The 21,457-nt window shown below is 43.1% G+C and overlaps 2 protein-coding genes across 3 annotated transcripts in view; one reads left to right on the top strand and one right to left on the bottom strand.

Moving 5' to 3' along the window:
- Positions 1 to 5,650: 5,650 nt before the first annotated feature.
- acbd4 (acyl-CoA binding domain containing 4) lies at positions 5,651 to 11,698 on the top strand. Of its 2 annotated transcripts, none has more exons than XM_067244337.1 (11): positions 5,651 to 5,842; positions 5,966 to 6,157; positions 7,293 to 7,413; positions 7,916 to 8,000; positions 8,097 to 8,217; positions 8,313 to 8,417; positions 8,575 to 8,663; positions 10,077 to 10,284; positions 10,488 to 10,708; positions 10,869 to 10,931; positions 11,037 to 11,698. In XM_067244337.1, the coding sequence occupies exons 2-11, from the start codon at positions 6,085 to 6,087 to the stop codon at positions 11,163 to 11,165; spliced, it is 1,215 nt and encodes a 404-aa protein (XP_067100438.1). In that variant the 5' UTR covers positions 5,651 to 5,842; positions 5,966 to 6,084; the 3' UTR covers positions 11,166 to 11,698. The 2 variants fall into 2 exon arrangements, with proteins under 2 accessions (XP_067100438.1, XP_067100437.1); XM_067244336.1 differs by having other exon boundaries at positions 8,310 to 8,417.
- A 1,294-nt stretch (positions 11,699 to 12,992) lies between these two features.
- The window catches only part of LOC136950643 (rho GTPase-activating protein 23-like), a 78,274-nt gene continuing 69,809 nt past the window's right edge, over positions 12,993 to 21,457 (bottom strand). The window contains exons 16-24 of the mRNA XM_067245084.1: positions 17,118 to 17,270; positions 16,860 to 16,938; positions 16,564 to 16,637; positions 16,253 to 16,342; positions 15,987 to 16,112; positions 15,857 to 15,901; positions 14,696 to 14,789; positions 14,189 to 14,220; positions 12,993 to 14,033 (exon numbers count right to left, since the gene is read on the bottom strand). Coding sequence (XP_067101185.1) covers positions 12,993 to 14,033; positions 14,189 to 14,220; positions 14,696 to 14,789; positions 15,857 to 15,901; positions 15,987 to 16,112; positions 16,253 to 16,342; positions 16,564 to 16,637; positions 16,860 to 16,938; positions 17,118 to 17,270 — 1,734 coding nt within the window. The remainder of the gene's footprint in view (positions 14,034 to 14,188; positions 14,221 to 14,695; positions 14,790 to 15,856; positions 15,902 to 15,986; positions 16,113 to 16,252; positions 16,343 to 16,563; positions 16,638 to 16,859; positions 16,939 to 17,117; positions 17,271 to 21,457) is intronic.

Below are 21,457 nucleotides of genomic sequence, written 5' to 3'. Positions count from 1 at the left end.
GACTCGCTGAACCACTCGTTCGCGAAAACCCCCCAAACCCAACGGACAACGCCGCATCGGTGTAGAACGCCATGGCGCTGGAGGTCTCCACCTCGTCGTTGTAAAAAAACAACAAACAGTTCCAATGCTCGCAAAGCACGGCCCAAAAACACGAATCGGACTGGCAACCCTCATCCAAACGCACAACGTCGTGCAGCGCCGGAACAGACTTAGCCACGACGAGCAGGCGGGAGACAAACGACCGACCGTGGGGAATGATGCGCATAGCAAAATTCAGGTGCCCGAGCAACGATAAAAGATCCCGCTTAGTCAACGAAACCGACGCAGCCGCTGCCGCCAGAACAGCGCGCAACCGCTCAAGCTTCTCCGCCGGGAGAGACGCACGCATTAACAGGCTGTCCAGCTGGACGCCCAAAAACTCGATGGACGTGAGAGGCCCCTGCGTCTTCTCCTCCGAGAGCGGCATGCCCAAATGCTCGAATGTGCCCTTCACCACCGAGATGCACCGAGCCGGCGGCGAGGAGGGCAAATCGACCACCAAGAAGTCGTCCAGCAGGTGCAGGACAAACGGCAACCTGTGCACGTTCAGCAAAACCCAACACAGAGCCTCGGCCAGAGTGTCAAAAATGCGCGGGCTGCTGCGGCAGCCAAAAGCCAGGCGAGCGTAAAAATACATCTGCGACCGCCATTTCACGCCGAACAGGTGCCACTGCGACGGGTGAAGGGGCATCACCTTGAACGCGTCGGTGATATCGGCCTTCCCGAGCCAGGCGCCCACACCTGCCTGTTTGATTAACCGAATCGCGTGATCGATGCTAGTGTAATACAGAGAAAACGGCTCCGACGGAATCAGGCTGTTAATGCTAGGGACCCGAGTATTGTGCGGAGCCGACAGGTCAACGATCAGGCGTTTTTTGCCAGAATATTTGCGAGTAGCCACGCCAATGGGACTGACGCGAAACACGGGAAACGGCGACTCCACGAACGGCCCCAACAAATACCCCTTGCCGATCTCTTTAGCAAGTAACGCATCGACCACGTCGGGCTCCCTGAGCGCCGATTGCAAGTTATGACACACATGAGTTACAGTGGGCACACATTCCACCCCAACCATAAACCCTTTCCGCAACCCAGTGAGGAGGTACTTCACAAAACATCGGTTGGGGTGACCACTCAAAGCGTCAGACAGACGACCAATGTCAACAGGGGTAGAAGGATGGTTATTTATTTCATGCCCTTGCCCGCCGGTCGGAACCAACGCGGGCAGGTCGACCTCGGATGGGCGTCCGAGCACTGACTGGTGTCTGGAGGAGCGACGCTCCGAGCCGCTGGAACCAGGCTTCGCGTCACGGGAAGGTTCCCCCATTTTAGAAGGCACCGTGAGAGGGCAAAGCCCAGTATAATGGGAGAAAGACCCACACACCACACACGACAGGGGACGAACCCCGGTGAATGTGCGGCTAACCAGCTCGAGATCTAGCACAGACCAGTCCAGACGCAGATTAAACCGCTGAACGTAGAGGGCTGCCTTGGCAGAGAAACCCTTGTGATATTCATAGAACAGCGTTCCCCCGTAGGAGAGCGACAGGTCAGCTATGATGGCCAGATAGGTGTCCAGTTCGACTCGCCTCCAGGGGAACCCCTCGCACATGACGTCACGGAAAACCCGTGAGCGTCTTAGTCAGACGGGGATCGGCGTCCCGCAAAAACACAGCCACATTACCGCACTCTACCAAGCGGCTCTCGACTGATTCAGGCCCACACAGCAAGATCTTCACCAGGTTCACATCTTTACCTGAAAGGATCTCCTCGCGGAGACTCGCCGGAACGTCGGCTGACGGAGGCAGAAATGAGGCCCCAGAGGCAGTGGCCGGCACCGCGCTGGCCAAGACGTACGAGGGCCGGATCCCCTGCACTGCGGTAAGCACGCCCACAGCCGCGGCTACGGGAGCCGCACCCAAGGCCCCGGCTCCCTCGAGGTGCTGGAGACGGGCATCCATGCCAGTGAGCGTGCTCCGCAGATTGATCAGCGCCGCCAGCACGGGATCGGGCCGCAGCACGGGAGCAGGAAGCTGCACGGGGTCGAGCGGCGGTACGACCGAGCCTCCTGCGGACCCCGCTCTGGGTTTCTTGGCCAGCCCAGCACCCGCAGCGGAACCCCGCTTGCTCTTCCCCAGCGCTTTGCGGGGAATGGGAACCCCGGCATCCTCCTCAAACAACTCCATGAAATGAAGGTATAACTCCTCGTGTGACATACCGACTGGTGGACTAAGGCCCTTCTCGTAGTATCCACACAGAAGTCGAGGAAAGGGCCATTCCTCGATCGGGACCGGCTGCCTCACCGCCAGACGAGAACTCCGACGGGGTTTGGACCCTCCGGCTGGAGGGATTCCCGCTTCCCCGCAAGGTCCACCGTCGACCAATGAATCCCCATGGAACTCCTCCAATTCAGACCCGGAAAGACACGACATGTAGACACCCTTACTAGACAACAGCAGGAAGACTGAAGTCTATGTCGCACTAGCGATGCGTATGCTGGGAACCCCTTATATACCCCGCCCTATTAGGAGGGAGTGCCCTGCGCATAAAATGACGCGTTGCTAGTGGCGTGCTATGTCTCACGTCCTCCTTCATGAACCAGCTCCGCTTGTTTCTTCAGCTATCCCTAGACTCTGTTGGCCCTCTCAAACCAAGGAAAAGAAAGGACAAGAAACTGGCTCCATGGTATTCAGAGGAAACCCGCACTCTTAAGAGGTCCACTAGAAAACTAGAACATAAGTGGCGTACCACTAAATTGGAGGTTTTCCGCCTGGCCTGGAAGGACAGTCTAATGGAGTACAAGCAAGTCCTCATCAGGTCCAGATCAGATTATTTCTCTAGGTTGATTAGTAAGAACAAACACAACACTAAGTTCCTATTTGATACTGTTGCAAGTCTCACTAAGAAAAGTACACTCTGTGTTAGTTCAGATTTCTCTCCCAATGATTTCTTAGATTTCTTTGACCAAAAAATCTATGCAATAAGGGACAAGCTACAGACTAGTCCTGGAGGAGTGGCCATCAACACTGAACTTTCCCCTATACCAAGCATGCTGCATGTTGAGGCTCTCACTCACTTTAACCCTATTTCTATGGAAGCGTTCATTGAGCTGATTGACTCCTCGAAACCCACTAGCTGCCTTCTCGATCCCCTCCCTGCTAAACTCTGTAGGGAACTTCTCCCTATTATTGGACCACCCATGCTTAGTATTATTAATGAATCTATTGTAATTGGCCAAGTCCCCAACGATTTCAAACAAGCTATTATTAAGCCCCTTCTTAAAAAAACAAACCTGGATCCAGGTTGTCTTAGCAACTACAGGCCAATTTCAAATTTGCCATTTCTCTCCAATTTTTTTTAGAAGGCTGTGGCACAACAGCTCACTGAGCACCTCTCCTCAAATCAGCTTTATGAACCTCTCCAGTCTGGATTTCGTCTCCACCACAGCACTGAAACTGCATTAGCCAGGGTAGTCAATGATCTACTGTTAGCCTCTGACGCGGGTTCTATCTCTGTCCTGGTTCTTCTAGACCTAAGTGCAGCTTTTGACACGGTGGATCATGAGATTCTCTTGGAACGTATGGAGAACTATGTTGGGATTTCTGGTACGTCACTTCAGTGGTTTATATCGTATCTATCTAATAGATCACAATATGTCCACTATGATGGCTGCTCATCCAGGAGCTCCACTGTAAAATACGGAGTACCACAGGGTTCAGTTCTAGGCCCTCTTATTTTCTCTCTATATGCTGCCTTTAGGAAACATAATTAGAAACTCTGGGGTAAATTTTCACTGTTATGCAGATGATACTCAGCTATATATGTCTATAAAGTCTGGAGAATTTCCACATGCTATGGAAAAATGTGTTTCTAGGTTGAGAGCTTGGATGACTGCAAATTTCCTTCTTCTAAATTCGGATAAAACCGAGGTTCAAATTTTCGGTCCTAAAAAATATAGAAATAATTTTCCCAATCTGACCTTAGACCTAGACGGTGTCAAAGTCTCTCAAAGCCAGCTAGTAAAAAATTTAGGAGTCACAATGGACCCAGACCTTTCGTTTGAGTACCATATTAAGCAAATTACCAGAACTGCGTTTTTCCATCTACGTAATATTGCCAAAATACGAAAATTTCTCTCAAAGGATGATGCCGAAAAACTAATACATGCATTTGTTACGTCCCGATTGGACTATTGCAATGTGTTGTTCTCTGGCCTCCCAATTACCCACCTAAAAAATTTACAGCGGGTGCAAAATGCTGCTGCTAGACTATTGACCAGATCAAGAAAGTTTGATCACATAACATCTACTCTTGTCTCTCTACACTGGCTCCCTATCCGAGCTGACTTCAAAGTTCTACTACTAACCTACAAATCTCTGCATGGATTGGCACCACTGTACCTCTCCGGTCTCCTTGCACCCTATTGCCCCGCAAGGACACTTAGATCTCAAGATGCCGGCTATCTGGTGGTTCCCAAAGTTAAGAAAAAAACAGCTGGAGGTAGGGCGTTCTCATATAGAGCACCTCTTCTCTGGAACAAATTACCCGTCTCAATTAAGGAGTCTGATACTGTTTCGACATTTAAAATTAGGTTAAAAACGTTATTGTTTAGTCAATTCTACGACTGTTAAAGGTAAGTATGTTACTAGTTGGAGGCAACGGGGGACGTGTTGCTTCCATCCTTATTCTATAAGTATAACTTATCTTAGAGTTCTCTTCCCCTGGAACAGATTTCATGTTCCAAATGGGGGGGGCTGTCGCTGTCTTGGTGTGTGGGGTTGCATCAAATTCCCCTTTTTTGCTCTGTTAAATTGCTGCACCAGTCCACACTTGACCGGTGGGGATCTCATTCTATTATGACTGTAACTGTTAGCTGCTCCTGGCATTCTCTAATCCCTGCTCTCCTCTCTCTGTCCCCCCCCCACACACATCCCTTGTGGTGTGGGGGGTTTGAGTTGTCAGCACCTGCCTGGTCGTCGGTCAGCCAACGCTGGACCTGGTCGCGAGTCTCCCGGTCCTGTCCTACATCTATAAAGTTGAACAATGGATTTTGGTGTTTTAAAAACCCACCGACACTGTATGACTATGTTTAGCCTGTGTTCTGCTCCTCTCTCTCACCAACCGTCTCTGGAGGAGGCGCTCCTCCCAAGGTTTCTTCAATTTTTTTCTCCTGTTGAGAGTTTTTTGGGAGTTTTTCCTTGTCGTCCTTGAGGGTTTAGGTTGGTTGAGGGGCAGTTCTATGGGCATATGTGAAGCCCTCTGTGACATGCTTGCGTGTAAAAAGGGCTATACAAATAAATTTGATTTGATTTGAAATCCTCGCTAATCTCAATATCTTTTTCAAATTTATTTCAAAAAATCTCAAATACACATCATATTATTCTAATAATGTCTGGCCTACTTCCACACCCTTTACTTTTTCAATAAGATATGTTTATATATATCTATGGTTCTCTCTATATTAGACATTCTCTGGAAGCAGTAATACATCACTAAAATCTGATTACAAACAGAAATTAAGACAAGCTAAATTGAAAAGTATTCATCCTGTAGGGAGCGGTAACGCACCTCATTTACGTTGGTTGCAATCCAGAAGAAGACTCGCGGAAGTCTGACCAAGTAACCCACGTTTTCAACAACAAACTGATAGGCCTACATTAAATCCTACAATGAATGAATGCTCTCCCTAAATTGAGTGTTCTTTTTCAACTTGCAATCTGCTCAACCAGAAATAACGACTTTGATTATCGACTAAGTGTGCTTCTTATCAGCCATGACAAGAGAAGGGCGGCGAACAAGTGAGGTAACCGTTTTATAACTCTCTTCCATGTTATTTGGCCATTGCTGACGTGACGTTGAACGATTGTCTCGTGACCAAATAGCCTAACATACGTACGTGTCGTTTGTCTGTTTCTTTTCTTTCCAGTCTACGGTGGCTTGATTTGCCACTTTGACATTGCAATCAAGTTGCTGTCCCATTTCCAGTTCGATGGCACTTAGCTTTTCAGTTGAGATACATAAACTGCTATACTGGTCCCGTTTACAATGTCAGAAGCTTTAGACCACCAAAAGCGCTTTCAGACCGCTGTCGACGTTATTCATAATTTGCCGAAAGATGGTAAGTAGGGGAGTCGGGTTGTTTGTAAACACTTTGTAAGCTGAGCTACATCCACCCTTTACTTCAATGTAAATTGTATTTTAATGATTAACTATTGTGACTCAGTTTCAGTTGTTGTTTATGAAAAGTAAACTAGTCAAATCAGAGAAGATAGCTTCTATGAGCAATTTTAAACTAGCAATACATTCTATGCACATCACATATGATGTGCATAGAACACTTGTCAGTATCCATCACTTCCTCCCTTACTTGACCTTGTTGGGTACCAATGAATTCGTTGGTGCGCGTGGGTGATATAATTAGGTCATACATGTACATTCATTTGATAAACTGAGCATGTTAGACAGTCTTAGTTATGGTAAGTTTATCCTTAGCCTGGTTATGGCCATATCTCAAGTCTTTGGTCTTAGGTGAGTCTCAAGTTAAATTGGCACATTTTAAGTAACTTTAACCAAATTATATATATTTTCCAATTGATATGAACAACTAACTTGAATAACTCAATTTTATATAAAGAATAATACTTAAACCACAGACTGACTGACTTCTCTGTAATCCCTGTGACGACTGATTTGCGGTAGATGTAGTGCAGGAGCCAATGAACGCACACATTGAAAATCTATTTTTTCATTATCATCTGACAGAATGCACAATGAAAACAGTAAACAACATAGACTGATAGGCTAGGCTACTCACTGTCAGAGAAAAATATTCTTTCAGTACAAAATGTAATTGTTCACAAAAGTAGTGATAGAGCATCAAGAGGTTGCAGGTTCAAATCTAACCCTGTATTCCAGGGGTCTCCAATCCTGGTCCTCGAGGGCCGCTGTCCTGTATGTTTTAGATGTTTCTCTGCTCCAGCACACCTGATTCAAATGAATGGTCATTACCCGGCTTCCACAGAGCTTGATAACAACCCATTAATTTGAAACAGGTGTGCTGGAGCAGGGAAACATCTAAAACATGCAGGACAGCAGCCCTCGCGGACCAGGATTAGAGAACCCTGCTGTATTGTATGTCGCTTTGGATAAAAGCATTTGCTAAATGGGTACATTTACAACTATTACATTGTAAAGTATAAATGGGCTCAGTTAGTCAGTGAGTGTTATTAAAACTGGGTTACTAACTCTCACAGGTTCCTATCGGCCCTCCTATAAGGTGATGCTTAATTTCTACAGCCTCTACAAGCAGGCCATGTGTGGCCCCTGTAACATACCCCGGCCAGGCTTCTGGGACCCAGTGGGGCGCTACAAATGGTGCGTTTGCATATGTGTTTTTTGGAAGGCACTGTGATGAAGAAAAAAGTTATTCACTAAAATGCAGTGCGTCACACTGCATTTAATTTGAGTTCTGGATTTATAAAGTATTATTTATCTGCAGATTGGAAGAGATAACCAGACGTCTGACAAAAAATGACAACACAGCAGACTTAGGTTTCAATCTTTTCTCCCTCTGCTCTCAAGGCCAGAGAACGGTGTAGTAAATAGGGAGAAATAAAGATAACATACAGCCAAAAGCTGTTTGTTATTATAGGCATGCGGATGCTACATCATAGAACATCAGAACACATGAATGATAAGACATAACATATGAACAGATAAGGTAATAGTTTATCTACTAATGTGGTTAACATAAGCACAAAGGATATCCCATTTCTTCCACAACTGCCACAGTGAGTTAGAGTTTGAATGTGTATTTGGTGCATGGACCACTGCATATTTGTTGATGAAAACATGTTGGCTGACACTGCATCCACAGGGATGCTTGGAACCGGTTAGGAGAGATGAAGAGTGAAAAGGCCATGGCTGAGTATGTGGAAGAGATGAAGAAAGTAGCTCAACAGGTAAAGTATGCCTTGGTCATCGTTACTAATGAAGTATGTATGCGTACGACCTGTGTATCAACTGCAGGCACACAGTCCTATATCTCCCCTCCTTAGGTTATTGATACCATCCCTATGAATGAAAAGACGGCATCACTGTTTCACCATTTTGAGCCTCTATACGTTGTTATCCATGACATGCCCAGACCACCAGTGTCACTGCTGAGTATGATTGAAGGTCAGTGAGCTGTGATGTGTCTGTATTTTTGCCTATAAGTAAATGTAATTGTTTAGACATCAAGGACACTTATCAGTCAGCTATTCAAACAGAAGCTGGGGATGGCAAGAGCTCTAAAGAGAACCCCAGCTTCCAGGGTCCAGATGTGGACCAGGAGACCTGTCAGACACCAGAGGTCACCTCCACCAGTCAGCCCCAGGGTGCGTCACACTGCACCTATCTGTCAATCTGGCATCTACAGTATAATACAACAAATGGATAAAGCACGTCCATGTGAACTCCTTAAGCTAATTTCCAATCAATAGATAGAAACAGAATTGTGATATTCCTTTTCGGTTTGTTGTTTTGTCCTTCTAGATATATTGCAGTATGAGGGGGTGGTGTTGACCAGTGACTCGGAGAGTGAGATCTTCTGTGACTCTGTGGAGCTGCTTGACAATGTAAAGGTGAATTGTGCTAATATCTTTACTAGTACAGTCGTGGCCATTAGTTTTGGCAATGACAAATGTTGTATTTTGCAAAGTTTGCAGGTTCAGTATTTGAGGAAAATGTTTTCACATGTTTCTATATAATACTGGAATACAATAAGGCACATTTCATATTTTTTAAAGCTTTTTTTAATTTTTTAATATATACCGTATTTCTTCGAATAAACGCCGCCTTAGAATAAACACCGCCCTCGAATGAACACCGCCCTCGAATAAACACCGCACCAAAAATGAACGTTGTGTAATAAACGCCGCCCTCGAATAAACGCAGCACCAAAAAATTCTGAAAACGGTTATTTAATTGGTTAAATTCAACCCGAGTATTTATTACACATGTACATAACTCTGCACAGCTTTCTGTTTGAAAGCTAACATGTATGAACGTTTAGGCATGCTGCTTCAGATTTCTACGCAATGTAGAACACTTTTATTTGAGACAGTTGTATTACCAACGCACACCTAATTGATAGTCAATGAGAAAGGGAGTTGCCGCACTCATAGACATTTACATTTATTCATTTAGCAGACGCTTTTATCCAAAGCGACTTCCAAGAGAGAGCTTTACAAAGTGCATAGGTCACTGATCATAACAACAAGATAGCCAAAAAACATTGCGAGTAGCCAAAACATGAAGCACACATTGTGAACAACCAAAGTAAGTGCCAAAGGGAAGAACCATAAGAGCATGTAGTTAAACAAGTTACAATTAAAGAACATGAACCGCTATAAGTGCAAGTGTACCTGTGGAAAAAAGACAAACAAAGAATAGACAAGGGGGTCAGCGGTAGTAGCCTAAATGTAACCTGCGTTTTTAGCTGCAGGATTCATTTGTCATAATGCCAGCAACGAAGTTGTCTATGGCTGCACTGCATCTACAATTCACGAAATCTCTCTTGCTAATTAAACGCCGCCCTCGAATAAACGCCGCACCAAAAATTAACGTTATTTAATTAACGCTGCAGCGTTTATTCGAAAAAATACGGTATGCAAATAGTCCCCTCTTTTACAGCAGTCAATCTGCTCTTAAAATCCAATCAGAATGATAGTGATTTCACCTGGCTAGAACTAGTTCACACTTTCCTCTGTGCTGATGATATGACATACTGAAATTATGTTAGCAGTCATTTTATGCCAAGGCCCAGCAAGCTTTGCAAACACAAAATGTATGTCGCTCCCAATACTTTTGGTCACAGCTGTACACTACCGTCACTCCTCATAATTCACAACTATCTTCATTTCCAATTTTTAACGATTCAACAACCATATCGCTTTCTTGAGCAAAACATTTACACCGGTAAAAGGGTTAACGTTAGGGTACCATAACAGGTACATACTTTGTTTGAGGTCTTGTGTTTACATTTTTATAAACAGGTTGACATCCCCAAATCAAATGGTCTTTACAGTGGCCATCCCTCTTCAGGGCCGTCCTCAGTCGGAGAACATCAGGAGTCGGCTGTTCCCCAGGCTACTCAGATGGGGGCGGGGAAAGGTGGAGAAGGAGCGGAGGATAGAAAGGCTCCGCCCATCAGGAGAAGTCGAGCTGCTGGAAGGAATGGAATGCAACATGGATGGAGAGAACGTAAGTTGAAAGGATATAGGACGGTTATATAATACAGTTTTTATTTTGTTATCAAGTATGTATTTTTTAGGTGCACCTGAGGACCTACATCTAACATCTCTACGACTTGTAAGAGACCATCATTATTTGCATACAGGCTTGTGTACAGGTACAATGTGCATGGATGCTATATGTGGACTCGCATACCTGCCCTGTCTTTCTAGGTGGTGTTACCCCAGGCGGCCCAAGGCAGGTAGGCGGAGGGGGGGCAGAGTTTGGGGGCGGAGCTGGCAGAGGGGGAGGAGACGGGTCAGAGGGAGGAGCTGAGAGGCTGCAGGACGTTCTACTGCAGCAGCAGATTGTGCTAGCCCTGCAGAGGCTCAGGGAGGATATGAGGAGCGTCATGGACAGACTGGAGGTGGTGGAGAGACTGGCTGCAGCACATGTATGTTCATTACCCCCCCCCCCCCCCCCCCCCCAAGGTCTATAAAGTAGCCCACAACATTGTTACAGGAAAGCTATGGTTAACATTGCAGATCATTTACATGTTTCTTAACCATTTGGTTATGTTTCTCTTTGTATCAATGTAATGTTCTCTGAAACAGTTTGAGAATACTGATTGGAGACCATGCATACAGCACAATGCAGCCCCCATCTCAGAGTCAGAGGTAAGACTATTAAGGGCGCTAACTAAACCATGTATCTGTAAAGAATGATAAATTCATAGATGGTCCTCTTTTTTTTGCCAAACAAATAATTTTGTTTTTCCTCAGGGTGAGAATTGGTGGCCATTTGACGTGTCAGTTCGAACGCTAATCCTATTGTTGCTGTGGCCTGTCGTGGCTCAGGGCTTGGTGTTTCTCCTGAGGAGAGGGCAAAGAAAACACCACATCCCGATGTGACAGAAGCTTCAGAGTTCTGTCTTAATGCATGCACTGTTTGGTTGGACATCATTACACAGCGACCACCTTTCATTTTGAGCACGCAGAGATTTGTTCATATTTCATGTTATGTTGACATTATCAACTCATCAGATGCACAAATCTAATGCAGGGTACACACTAAAATATTTTCACTCTTAACAATCCTCACACCATGGAAAAATCTGATAAGATAAATTTGTAGATAATCGGGACCTTACCTAGGATTGTCGGAAGGGGGAAATCGTCCCAAAATCAGCCCGATTATCTTGTGGTGTGTACTCAGCATTACACAATGTGGTAAATCAATGGACTAAACTATGTGGCCTTAATTAAGACCTTAACTGTGGAAATTCTGATTGAGCTGTATGTGAATGTGTAGACTTACAATTTGTAAGGGCAAAACCTTATATGTTGAAAAATAACTATTTTCAAAGCTATTGTCGTATGAACAACTTCTGTGAAATACTTCTGCTTGATCTCAATAAAAACCGTGGTGGTCACAAAAGCCAGAATGGCCAATTGGTCATCATCAACAAAAAGCAAGCAACAGGTAAACAATTTGGATGTACTTTAGTGATTCAAATGTTTTAGGAGACATTCCTGACAATATATAAAAGAATTATATGAAGAACAAGTTAATTTCAAAAGAAATAATTTAATATATTATTTAGAATATACAGTATACACAGGTTAACTTGACAAGGCTTTGTACAACTGTTACAAAGTTGGTAGACACACAGTCACCCACATACATGTAGTCCATGCACAAGAGCACAGACAAACTATTAAAGAGACAATGGAATAGGCTTGTAGGACAGATGTTGGCAGTAATACAGGCTGATTCACCACCATCTTGGTTTCAGACAAACATAATTTCCTGTACTGATACATAGAAACTAACAAAGCAGAAAGACTAACCGGTAAGACTTTAAGGTTTTGGATATGAGGAAGTTAGGCTAATTTCAAGACACCCTTTTTTAACTGTTCCCATGAAAATACTATCCCTGTAAAACTAATATCAACCAGAGTCACTCTTAGCAAGTGTTAACTCATACACAAGACACTGTATGCTTGGTTCCCTTTATCTTGTCTGTCTTTCCACTTGTAATGTAATGATGATTGGACATGCTACAATGGCCACAACTGTAAAAAGTAAATATTGGCATGACTTTATTGAGCTGCCACAGATACTTTGTTACTGTCATGGGGGGCCAGAGAGTGGTATTCCCAATATCTGGGTTTACACAGTAGGTAGGTAGGTTACACATTACACAGACAGCTACAATAGGCTTTGTTCAATGCTTCTTTGAATAATGTGTTTGATATGTACACCATAGGTAGCATGCAATTAATTCAAGGAAACTTTGGCATTATGAACACTGAGGAGTGAAAGAATGCATGTTTTAAACACCTAACAGATCACTATTCCTGTTTCACAGCTTTGAAAGAGCTTAGTAAAGAGATATGGTAAATGGAAGAGCTAGTCTATGGAAATTACCTTAGTTTTAGCTAAGAAGTGAACCTGTGCAGGAATAGTTTGTTTCCTTACATGTTCTAAAATGATGTATCCCTTTAAGTAAACACTTTATCTGCTTGTCTTTTCTGTCAGGCCTACCGTCAATAATTTTACCAAAGGCTAGTATAGAGAATGTCAACCAGATTTTTGCTCTTATACGTATAAGCTCCAAAGCAGTTCAGGATATGTCTGACAATGACACTAATACAGTTTGCCTTTGGTTTGGGAAAAAGTGAATGCTGTACTTACACTTTCCAGTGCATGTGGGTAAGGGCTAGTGCTTTTGACTTTTAAACTACCACTGTGTGACGGCGCCATGCCTTCCTCTTATGAGCCTCTAAGGTTGTTTTCCGTAGTACTATGGTGGAAGGATAGAGGGGATCCTGATCTGTCCGTCCAGCTGAAGAGTGGGGGAGAGAGGGAGGCCCTATCGTCAAGAGAGGGCCAGGAGCCAAGGCTGACAGTGTGCTGTCGGGAACTGTAACTGGGTGGACTGTGGCCCACTGAGAAGCCTCCACTGGGCTGCCGTGCTGACACTGCTCTTTCACTGGTGATCTTAGTAACTCAACCCTTTCTCCTCTTCTACTTTTTAATCCATCCTCATCCTTGCCAAGTTCCATCTCTAAATTCATGGACACAGCCCTCACTCTTATTCCTCTTTTTTTCCTATAACGCACTGGCAGTGTCAAAGAGCACCGCAGACCCAGTGGGACCCACTGGGTCTGCGGTGCTCTTTGAAGACTTGAAGCTTGGCTGAGGCTAGGCAGTCTGAGATGGGAGAGCCAGGAGGGGAAAACTGAGCATGCTTTGGCCAGGCTTGGGACATTTAAGAGGGGCAGGGCAGTGAGCTCCTCTTGGGGCCTCATTTGTGTGGTGCTGGTGATGATGTTGGGGGACTGACAGTGTGAGTATAGGAAGCTATTAGGACAAGGCTGGGGTATTTTAGTGGATAATCCCCCTTCATCCCGACGCACAATATTTCTTGCAGGTCTTTCTTTCTCTCTTTCCACTGTCACCCCACTTCCCCTAAACAGTGATTGTTTCTCCTCTATCCTCTTTTTACCCTTATTCACTTCTGTTTCCCCATTATTTTCTATTCTAGGACGGTTCAGTCCTTCAGTCACATGCTCTTGCTCTTGGTCCTTTCCCTTCTTTTCTTCCTCTCCCCCATAGTTGCTTGCTTTGATTGGCTCGTGCTCAGAGTCCTCACCAGAGCTGCTTCCCATTGGATGGGTACTGGGACATTTCTTGCGTTTCCGGGTGGCTGTAAAGATGAGTGATGGAAGGAAGTCTCTGGCACTCAGGTCCTTCTTGATTCCTTCCAATGAGACCTTAAACACAGATCCCAGATCAGACATGGTTGATTGCAGGATAGTCTGTGAGCTGAAGATCAGTCAATGATCATCATCAAGACAAAATAGTTCCATCAATCACCAATCTAACACCATCAACTCCGAATAAAGATCTGGGTAGTAATAGTGCTTACCTTTGATTTAACTGAATCGCTGGTTGTGGCAACTGCATTAGAGTCAAAAAAGAGAAGTTTACAAGGACATGGTGATCATTAGCAAATGAAATGGAGGTAGCATTTTATTTGGGAGGTCAAAGAGGCCACAAGTTATGTACTTGCTGATATCCAACCACTCAACAGTACTATAAGATACTGTTTGAGGATAATACTTGAGGATGTTAGAAGCCAGAAAAGGAATAGAATAATAGAGAAGTGAGAACACAGACAGGAAAACACACACATGTAACTTGAGGTAGTCATGCTCCTACCGAAGAAATTGATCCACAGGTTCAGCTACAGTAGGATAGGTGTGCAAGAAGGTCCAGAAAAAGAGTAATTGGGAAACAATAAGTTTACACAGGCAGAAATTAAACGGTGGGAGTGGAAAAAGTACAGATGTGCAGTACTGTAGCATGTGCAGTAGTCCTTAATGTTATCATTAGCATGTGCAGTATCCTCTGGGTTCTCTGGGTCCACACTCACCTGAGGTTTCCCCGAGCACACCTGTCCTACCGATGTTGGAAAGTAAGTGGTCAATATTTGGAACAGGCAGCATGTCTCTCTTATCCACTGGGGCCTACACACACATACATGCAAGTGCAAACACAGACAAAATAGAGAGAATGAGATTAAATATTTGTGAATATCAAGACCCAGTGTCATGTACAGTCTCACTTTTGTAGTCCAGAAACTACTGCTGGTTCATTATTGTTGTATAGTTGCCTTGTGCGATTCTACTGGGGTTAAGGCAGGGTTGTTGACATAAAGCCCTACTGGGGTTAAGGCAGGGTTGTTGCTAGACATAAAGCTCTACTGGGGTTTAGGCAGGGTTGTTGCTAGACATAAAGCTCTACTTGGGTTAAGGCAGGGTTGTTGCTAGAATAACGCTCTACTGGGGTTAAGGCAGGGTTGTTGACATAAAGCTCGACTGGGGCACAGGCCCCTCATTACTCATATCACCTTTTTTTTCTTTCAAGCTTGCTGCATACAAGAAGTGTGCAACACAATGCACAATAAAAACTTTCCTTGCTTAACCCACTATGTGTACAGTTCAGGGATATAAGTTTGATAGCCTTTTTAGGGACATCAAAAGTTGATGTGAGACCATTTATTTCGCAATACTTTGAGCACAAATAAAAATGTTGGAGCTTCATGTAATATGTTTTGGTTTGATGTTATTATGTTTGAGTCAAAATAAGATGATCGGTAGGCCCATTATTTAGAAACTTTCTTTAGTTTCGTAATTTTTTTTTTTTTTTGCCTGCCTGCCTGCCTGCCTGCCTGCCTGCCTGCCTGCCTGCCTCAATTCTGACGTGCTTGCCGACACCTGTACTTCTTTGTGCCACTGCAGTTATTATAGCAACCACAGAAAAGTGCACGGACATGGAATGCTGCTGGCACGCATCAGTTTGTGTTTTCAGATAAACTGCATTGATTTTACAAGCGTTGATGGGGATACTGCTTTCCTTTTTCCAGGATTATCAATGTTATATGAATGCATTGACAAATAAAGTAAATTGTAAAACTCAAACTTGAGATTTTACTGGGGCACGGCAGATATATACTGGGCATTGTGCCCCAGTAAAAAGGGTCTAGCGACGCCGCTGGGTTAGGATCAGTGTCAGGGTCAGGTTTACTGTCTACCTTCTCATCTCTATCCAGTGCTCCAGCATTGAAGAACCAGTCATGCTAGACAAAAAAAGAGAATTAGTTACAAAAGTTGATTATTTCAAGTCCAAAGCGTCTGAAGTAAGTTAGGAGCTTGAGTTCTTACATGTAAGATGAGTGTCTCAATGATCTTGTACCGGTCTGGCATGTGGGTGACCATGTCAGTCATGTTATCTTCTGATGTTCTAACCAGAGTGGGACCAAACACTAGAGCCAGATTTCTAGGCTCCATCTAGGATAGACCGAGACAAAATGAGGAATTGGGTGGTGGGGAAATGGAGAAGAATTAAATAGTGTGCATAAGATGAGCTTTGCACAGGGTTATTTTACAATTATGACATTGCAGTCAGGAATGACAGGGAACTGGCATACCTTATTTTTGTCAGAATAATCAGCTACTGTTTTCAGATGGCCAACCAAAAACTTGAGGGTGTGGTGATAGTGACTTGGTAGATCATGGATCTGACAGAAAGATGGATTGGAGAAGAAGATAGACGAGGAAGATGTAGAATTACATGGGGAATCATGGCACTTAGTACATGTGCACATGGTAATAATTAAGTTAAATGGGGGTAAAATAGAATACAATAATTATACATTTAATGTATAATTAAATGTATTTATAAAATATCAAATGAATGAAAAAAAAATAATATATATATTTTATAACTTGTTTTACCTACCAGTTTCCTCATGGTCTTAAGTCTGTCCTCTGCATCTTCTAGCCGATTGGCATCGATGAAGTTACTGTATTTGGCTGATTTCAAAAAACAGGTCAGCTATTGTTCCCTTAAAATTATTATTTAACTCATGATTTAAGAATTCAAGAATAAAGCTGTAAGAGTGGTTGGCCAGCCTATCAAAGTCACAAACATGATATGCAGACAAACAAACATATTAAATTAAAACATGAATACAGATACACATAAAAACACAGTTTTTGAAGGGGAGGGGGATTTCATTCTTGTTATGAGCTTACCATCTGTGAACAAGGGTTCTGGAAGTTTCCTGAAGAAGGACTTCAGCAGGCTACTTATGACATTTAAGTCCTGCCATCTCTGTGGATGAAAGAAATTAGATGTTGTTGTCTCAGAGTGTCTAAGCCTAAAACATATCAACCCAATGGTTTATTATTGATTTTGTGAAGAAAGCTGGTATGAATTTGTAAAAGGCTATTTATAGATGTATGTTTTACTTTATCTGGCACACATTCACACTTGTCTAAACATAACCAGACCTCTTCGGTGGTGATGATCTCCATCCCCTTATTGAGTTGCTCCTGAAGGCTGGACACCATGGCATTGTTGCCTGGTACCCTGTAGATGCCAGTGTACTCTAAACCCATGGTTTCCACCATACCACAGCACATCTCCACTATCAAAGGGACAAACTAAAGACAAACAGCAAGCCAAGTGTTGTCAGTTCATTGTTGTTTGTTGGTCTCCCTTCATGTGAGTGTTCCCTCATGTTCCTGATTTTGCTAAAATAATTACTATAGTTTTGATCCTGCCTGTCTGCTTTTCCTTGTGTTTGAGTCCATATGCTTACCTCATCGTGGCAATGGGAAACATTTAAGTCTTAACTAACAATGAGTAAAAGCTTTAAACATTAGTAAACATGAATTGCATTGTCAGTAAGTGTTAATAAAACAATAGTCACACATACATTAAGCATTAATGCAGGGGTGGAAGTAACGAATTACAACTACTCACATTACTGTAATTAAGTAGTTTTTTCGGGGGGTAATTGTACTTTTATGAGTAGATTATTAAGTCTGTAATTGTATATTTGTACTTAAGTATAAATTAATCTAAGTAATCTACTTTTCTACTTTTAAAATCACAATTCTTTACTGAGTAGCCTATAGCCTTCAATTTGAATTAATATTCAAACATTTGACCGGCATCTCAGTAGCCAATAAAGATAACTGATCGCAAATGAACCAATTAAAACCCTGATATTTGGACAGAAAAAAAGGTCCCTGCTGCAGCAAGTTTTAGAGAGAGTTTATCATAATAATCGCACAGTTAATTTACGGATAGAACTGAAGGTTTGGAGAAGCAAACCAACCACATGATGGAGATTAATGACAGCCACCATGAACTCATTGAAAATGACAAAGAAATTCCGGCTGACGAGTGCCCATGGCCGCACCTGGTGGAGTTGTTCATGTAGGCTACAGAGGGAGGAAAGGTGACGGCATGCTAATGCAATGCAAACTTTGTTTGCCATTTGCGGGGATTTCGGTTTACAAGAATTCAAACTGTAATCTCAAAAAACCTCGAATCACCATTAATTAGGGTTTCTCCGGTAGGAGGGAACCTATTGTTTTTGTTAGTATTCTTATTATTTTTCCTCTTCTCCGATAAATGGCTCAATAGCTCAAAAAGTCCTTGACCCGATTTTTTCAAATTTGGCCCAATGATACACCAGGTCACTCACTACCCCCAGACCGCTAATGGCCCATGTACGCCCATAGGTGGCGCTATAAGCCACGCCCAAAGTCTACGTGATTTCCCCAGCGCCCCATTATTCCAAAATGCCTGAAAATTGGCATGCCTTATTTCTCATGGGGAACAAAAAAGCCTCAAGAACCCATTGGGTCCGCCATGATAGATTTTGCTGTACTGTCCAAATTTGGTACAACCTTCATAACCCTTCTCTTCATGAACCATAGATCCAATCGACTTCAAAATTGTTGCAGATTTGTAGAATACATGTCTTTCTATAGGGTGAAATTGAATAAGGAATGCAATACAAAATGGCTGAAAGAAGTGTATTTATGTAAATGTTCACATTGCCACAATATCTTTTTGTTAATAAATCAAATATAATTTTGACTGATGGTTTTTCAAACCTTTGTACCTTCAAGATGACATCATTCTGAAGTACCATACGCAATTTCACCTTGATATGTCAATATATGATTGAATTCAATTGAATTGCTCCACAGCACACGTGCTCCAAATTCTCAGACTCATCCTGCCCCTTGACACTAGGGTGACCACCTGTCGCACTTTGCGTTGTGTCGCACAGCATTTTCACCCCTTGTCCCTAAGCCCCCAACCCTCGCCCCTCGGCTTGAAGCAACGGCCCCGGTGGATGTAGGTGGTATCGCATTTCGTGTTTGACTTCCGACTCTTCCGGTCGTTTTTATTCTATTAACTCCAGTCAACATTTACAAAACTATCTCCCCCAATAATTTTTGTTCGATTCTCGAACCTGGCTCACACTACTAGCTTTTTCATAGAATAATTTTTCCTGATTTTTGCTAAGTTTGAAATGGGTAAACTAGCACCCCATTTATTTGCTTACGTCAATAAAAGTTGCCTGCAAATGTGCTCGTGGATACTAACAGGGCACGAGCACTAAAGTTCACATTGGCGGATAGCCGATTTACCTGGAGCTGAAAGAAATGGCTTGAGTTGCCTGCCCTGTTGTAGCAAGTTTAGCAAATGGTTGTCACACATACATGAAATGTTGTTAATATAGTTTATTCCCGTTATTTTAAAATAGATTTGATTTTTCGTAAAAACGTTCATGACATGATGGCAAATATTATATTATGTTAAGCGTGAGCATAGATTGTTGACATGTCTATCTGGAGCAAAGACGAAGATTAATAGTACTTTAACTGATAACCACAATAGGAAATGATATATATATTTAAATAATATTAGTCTTGCCTTCAGAAGCTTTTGTTAAACACACTCATTATTCTTTTTTTGATCGTGTCAAAGCCAGACTGCTTTTGTGGGACAATGAAGGTCCTCAGTGACTATGTTTCACCCCCACTTATATCTGATGGAAACGTCTTGTATATAGTTCTGTTAATATGCCCCTTTCAAAAGCACGTTCAATAAAGTAGATTATATTTCAGACACACTTCTCAATTTATTACATTATTACCAAGTCTTGTTAGATCACGTTATATCCATTAATAGGCGTTTGGATTAGGGTTAACCCTACATATGAACATATAAAACACAAGCCACATTTCTACACTGATGTTAAATTGAAGGCAGTGTGATTTTCGTGGCATTTCGTTTGAATATAAAGTTGACAGTAAGCTATGGTAAGTCTGCATTATGGAAGATTTCTGTTACAAAAATAACTATTAAGCTTTCTTTGCCTGGCGAGAACAACGACGGAGCTAAGTGTTCATGTTAACAGTTTATTTAATCTGATACAATGCGTTGGAAATCATACTCAAATCACGAAGAAAAAAACAACATATGTGATGAGTTCCATCTAGAATAGCCCTATATTTAGCCCTATAGCCTATTTCTAAAAAACAAGTGAAAGGAATACTATACAGTGACAGCATACATTTCCGTAAAGTTTGCATCATGTCTCTGATTCTTATCGGACTTGTACCCCATTCTGCCACTGCAATGCCTTAGCTCACACGCTCGCAACCATATAAATCTATGCTCGCGACTGGTTGTCGCAAAGTATGACGTGTACAGCTAGTTGCAAGCGTGCACGAGGTCTCGGAGCTAGGGAAAAAAAGAGCCACTGTTTAAAGCTAGACCGGAAGAGTCGGAAGTGGAAAGATGGCGCGGTCCAGTTTCGTACTCTCGCTTGCCTCACTGCGCCACTGAGCACTTTTCATAGAAATGAATGGGGACGCCATCTTGGAAGACAAAAGTTGCTTCCTCTAGTTATATTAACTCTATGCTTGTCCCGCATGTCCCATATTGAAAATGCTGTGCGATACATCGCAAAGCGGGACAGGTGGTCACCCTACTTGACACACGCGCAAGCTTGGCGAGACGCACACACATCCTTTCTGGAAATTGTGTGCTGACCAAGCCCCCACGCTCTGTTTTTAGCTCCTGTTTCATTTCGCTTCCAATCGCAGCTCGCCGTTACGAATATAAATAATTTTTTCGGCGGCCAAGTTGTTTTCAACTGGAATCACCTGATAGTGTTGGAGGCAGCCACGTTCGGTAAGTCCTATTTTTACACATTTTAAGCTAGAATCAATGATTGGTTTTGTGAAAGTACACTACTCTTGAATTATGGTGAAGGTTTTAGCACTTTTAGACCTTTAGATCGTGAGTCTGAAGTGACGGAAAACCGATCTCGAAAAGTAGCTACTGTAGCTCTAGCTTTTTTCCTCTGTGTTTTTAATTAGTGAGTCATTTTGCATCGAATTGTTCATCAAAAAGGTTGAGGAGGGCAGCCTGTAGGAGAAAAAGCAATTCCCCACAGACCTTTCGGCTCAAAATTTTGATTTGGGGCGTGAACGTTTTTGTGTTAAGCCCATGCGCCAGGGAGACCGCATAGGCTTAGGCGGCAGCCATGTTTTGGTGGCGTCATGTTCATAAGTTCACCATTTTACAGTTAGGTCTACATGAAAAAGGTCGAGGAGGGCAGCCTTTAGGAGATGTGGGAATTGTGCTTTTAGCCAGATGCTCCGATTATTTTTGTGATTTGTGGACTTGCAATTGGAGTGATACTGCGTCCTGGGGGTACATTGTTTTGACGTTAGCCTCAGAGTCAGGCTCGGCTCGCCCACTGGCAGTGTGTAAACTATTTTGTATTTCACTCAATTCTACTCCAAAAACGTCA

This window comes from Osmerus mordax, chromosome 10 (genome assembly GCF_038355195.1).
Source record: "Osmerus mordax isolate fOsmMor3 chromosome 10, fOsmMor3.pri, whole genome shotgun sequence".
Lineage (NCBI taxonomy): Eukaryota > Metazoa > Chordata > Actinopteri > Osmeriformes > Osmeridae > Osmerus > Osmerus mordax.
Note: the sequence above shows the minus strand (reverse complement) of the source record. Positions and strands in the feature narration are given on the sequence as shown.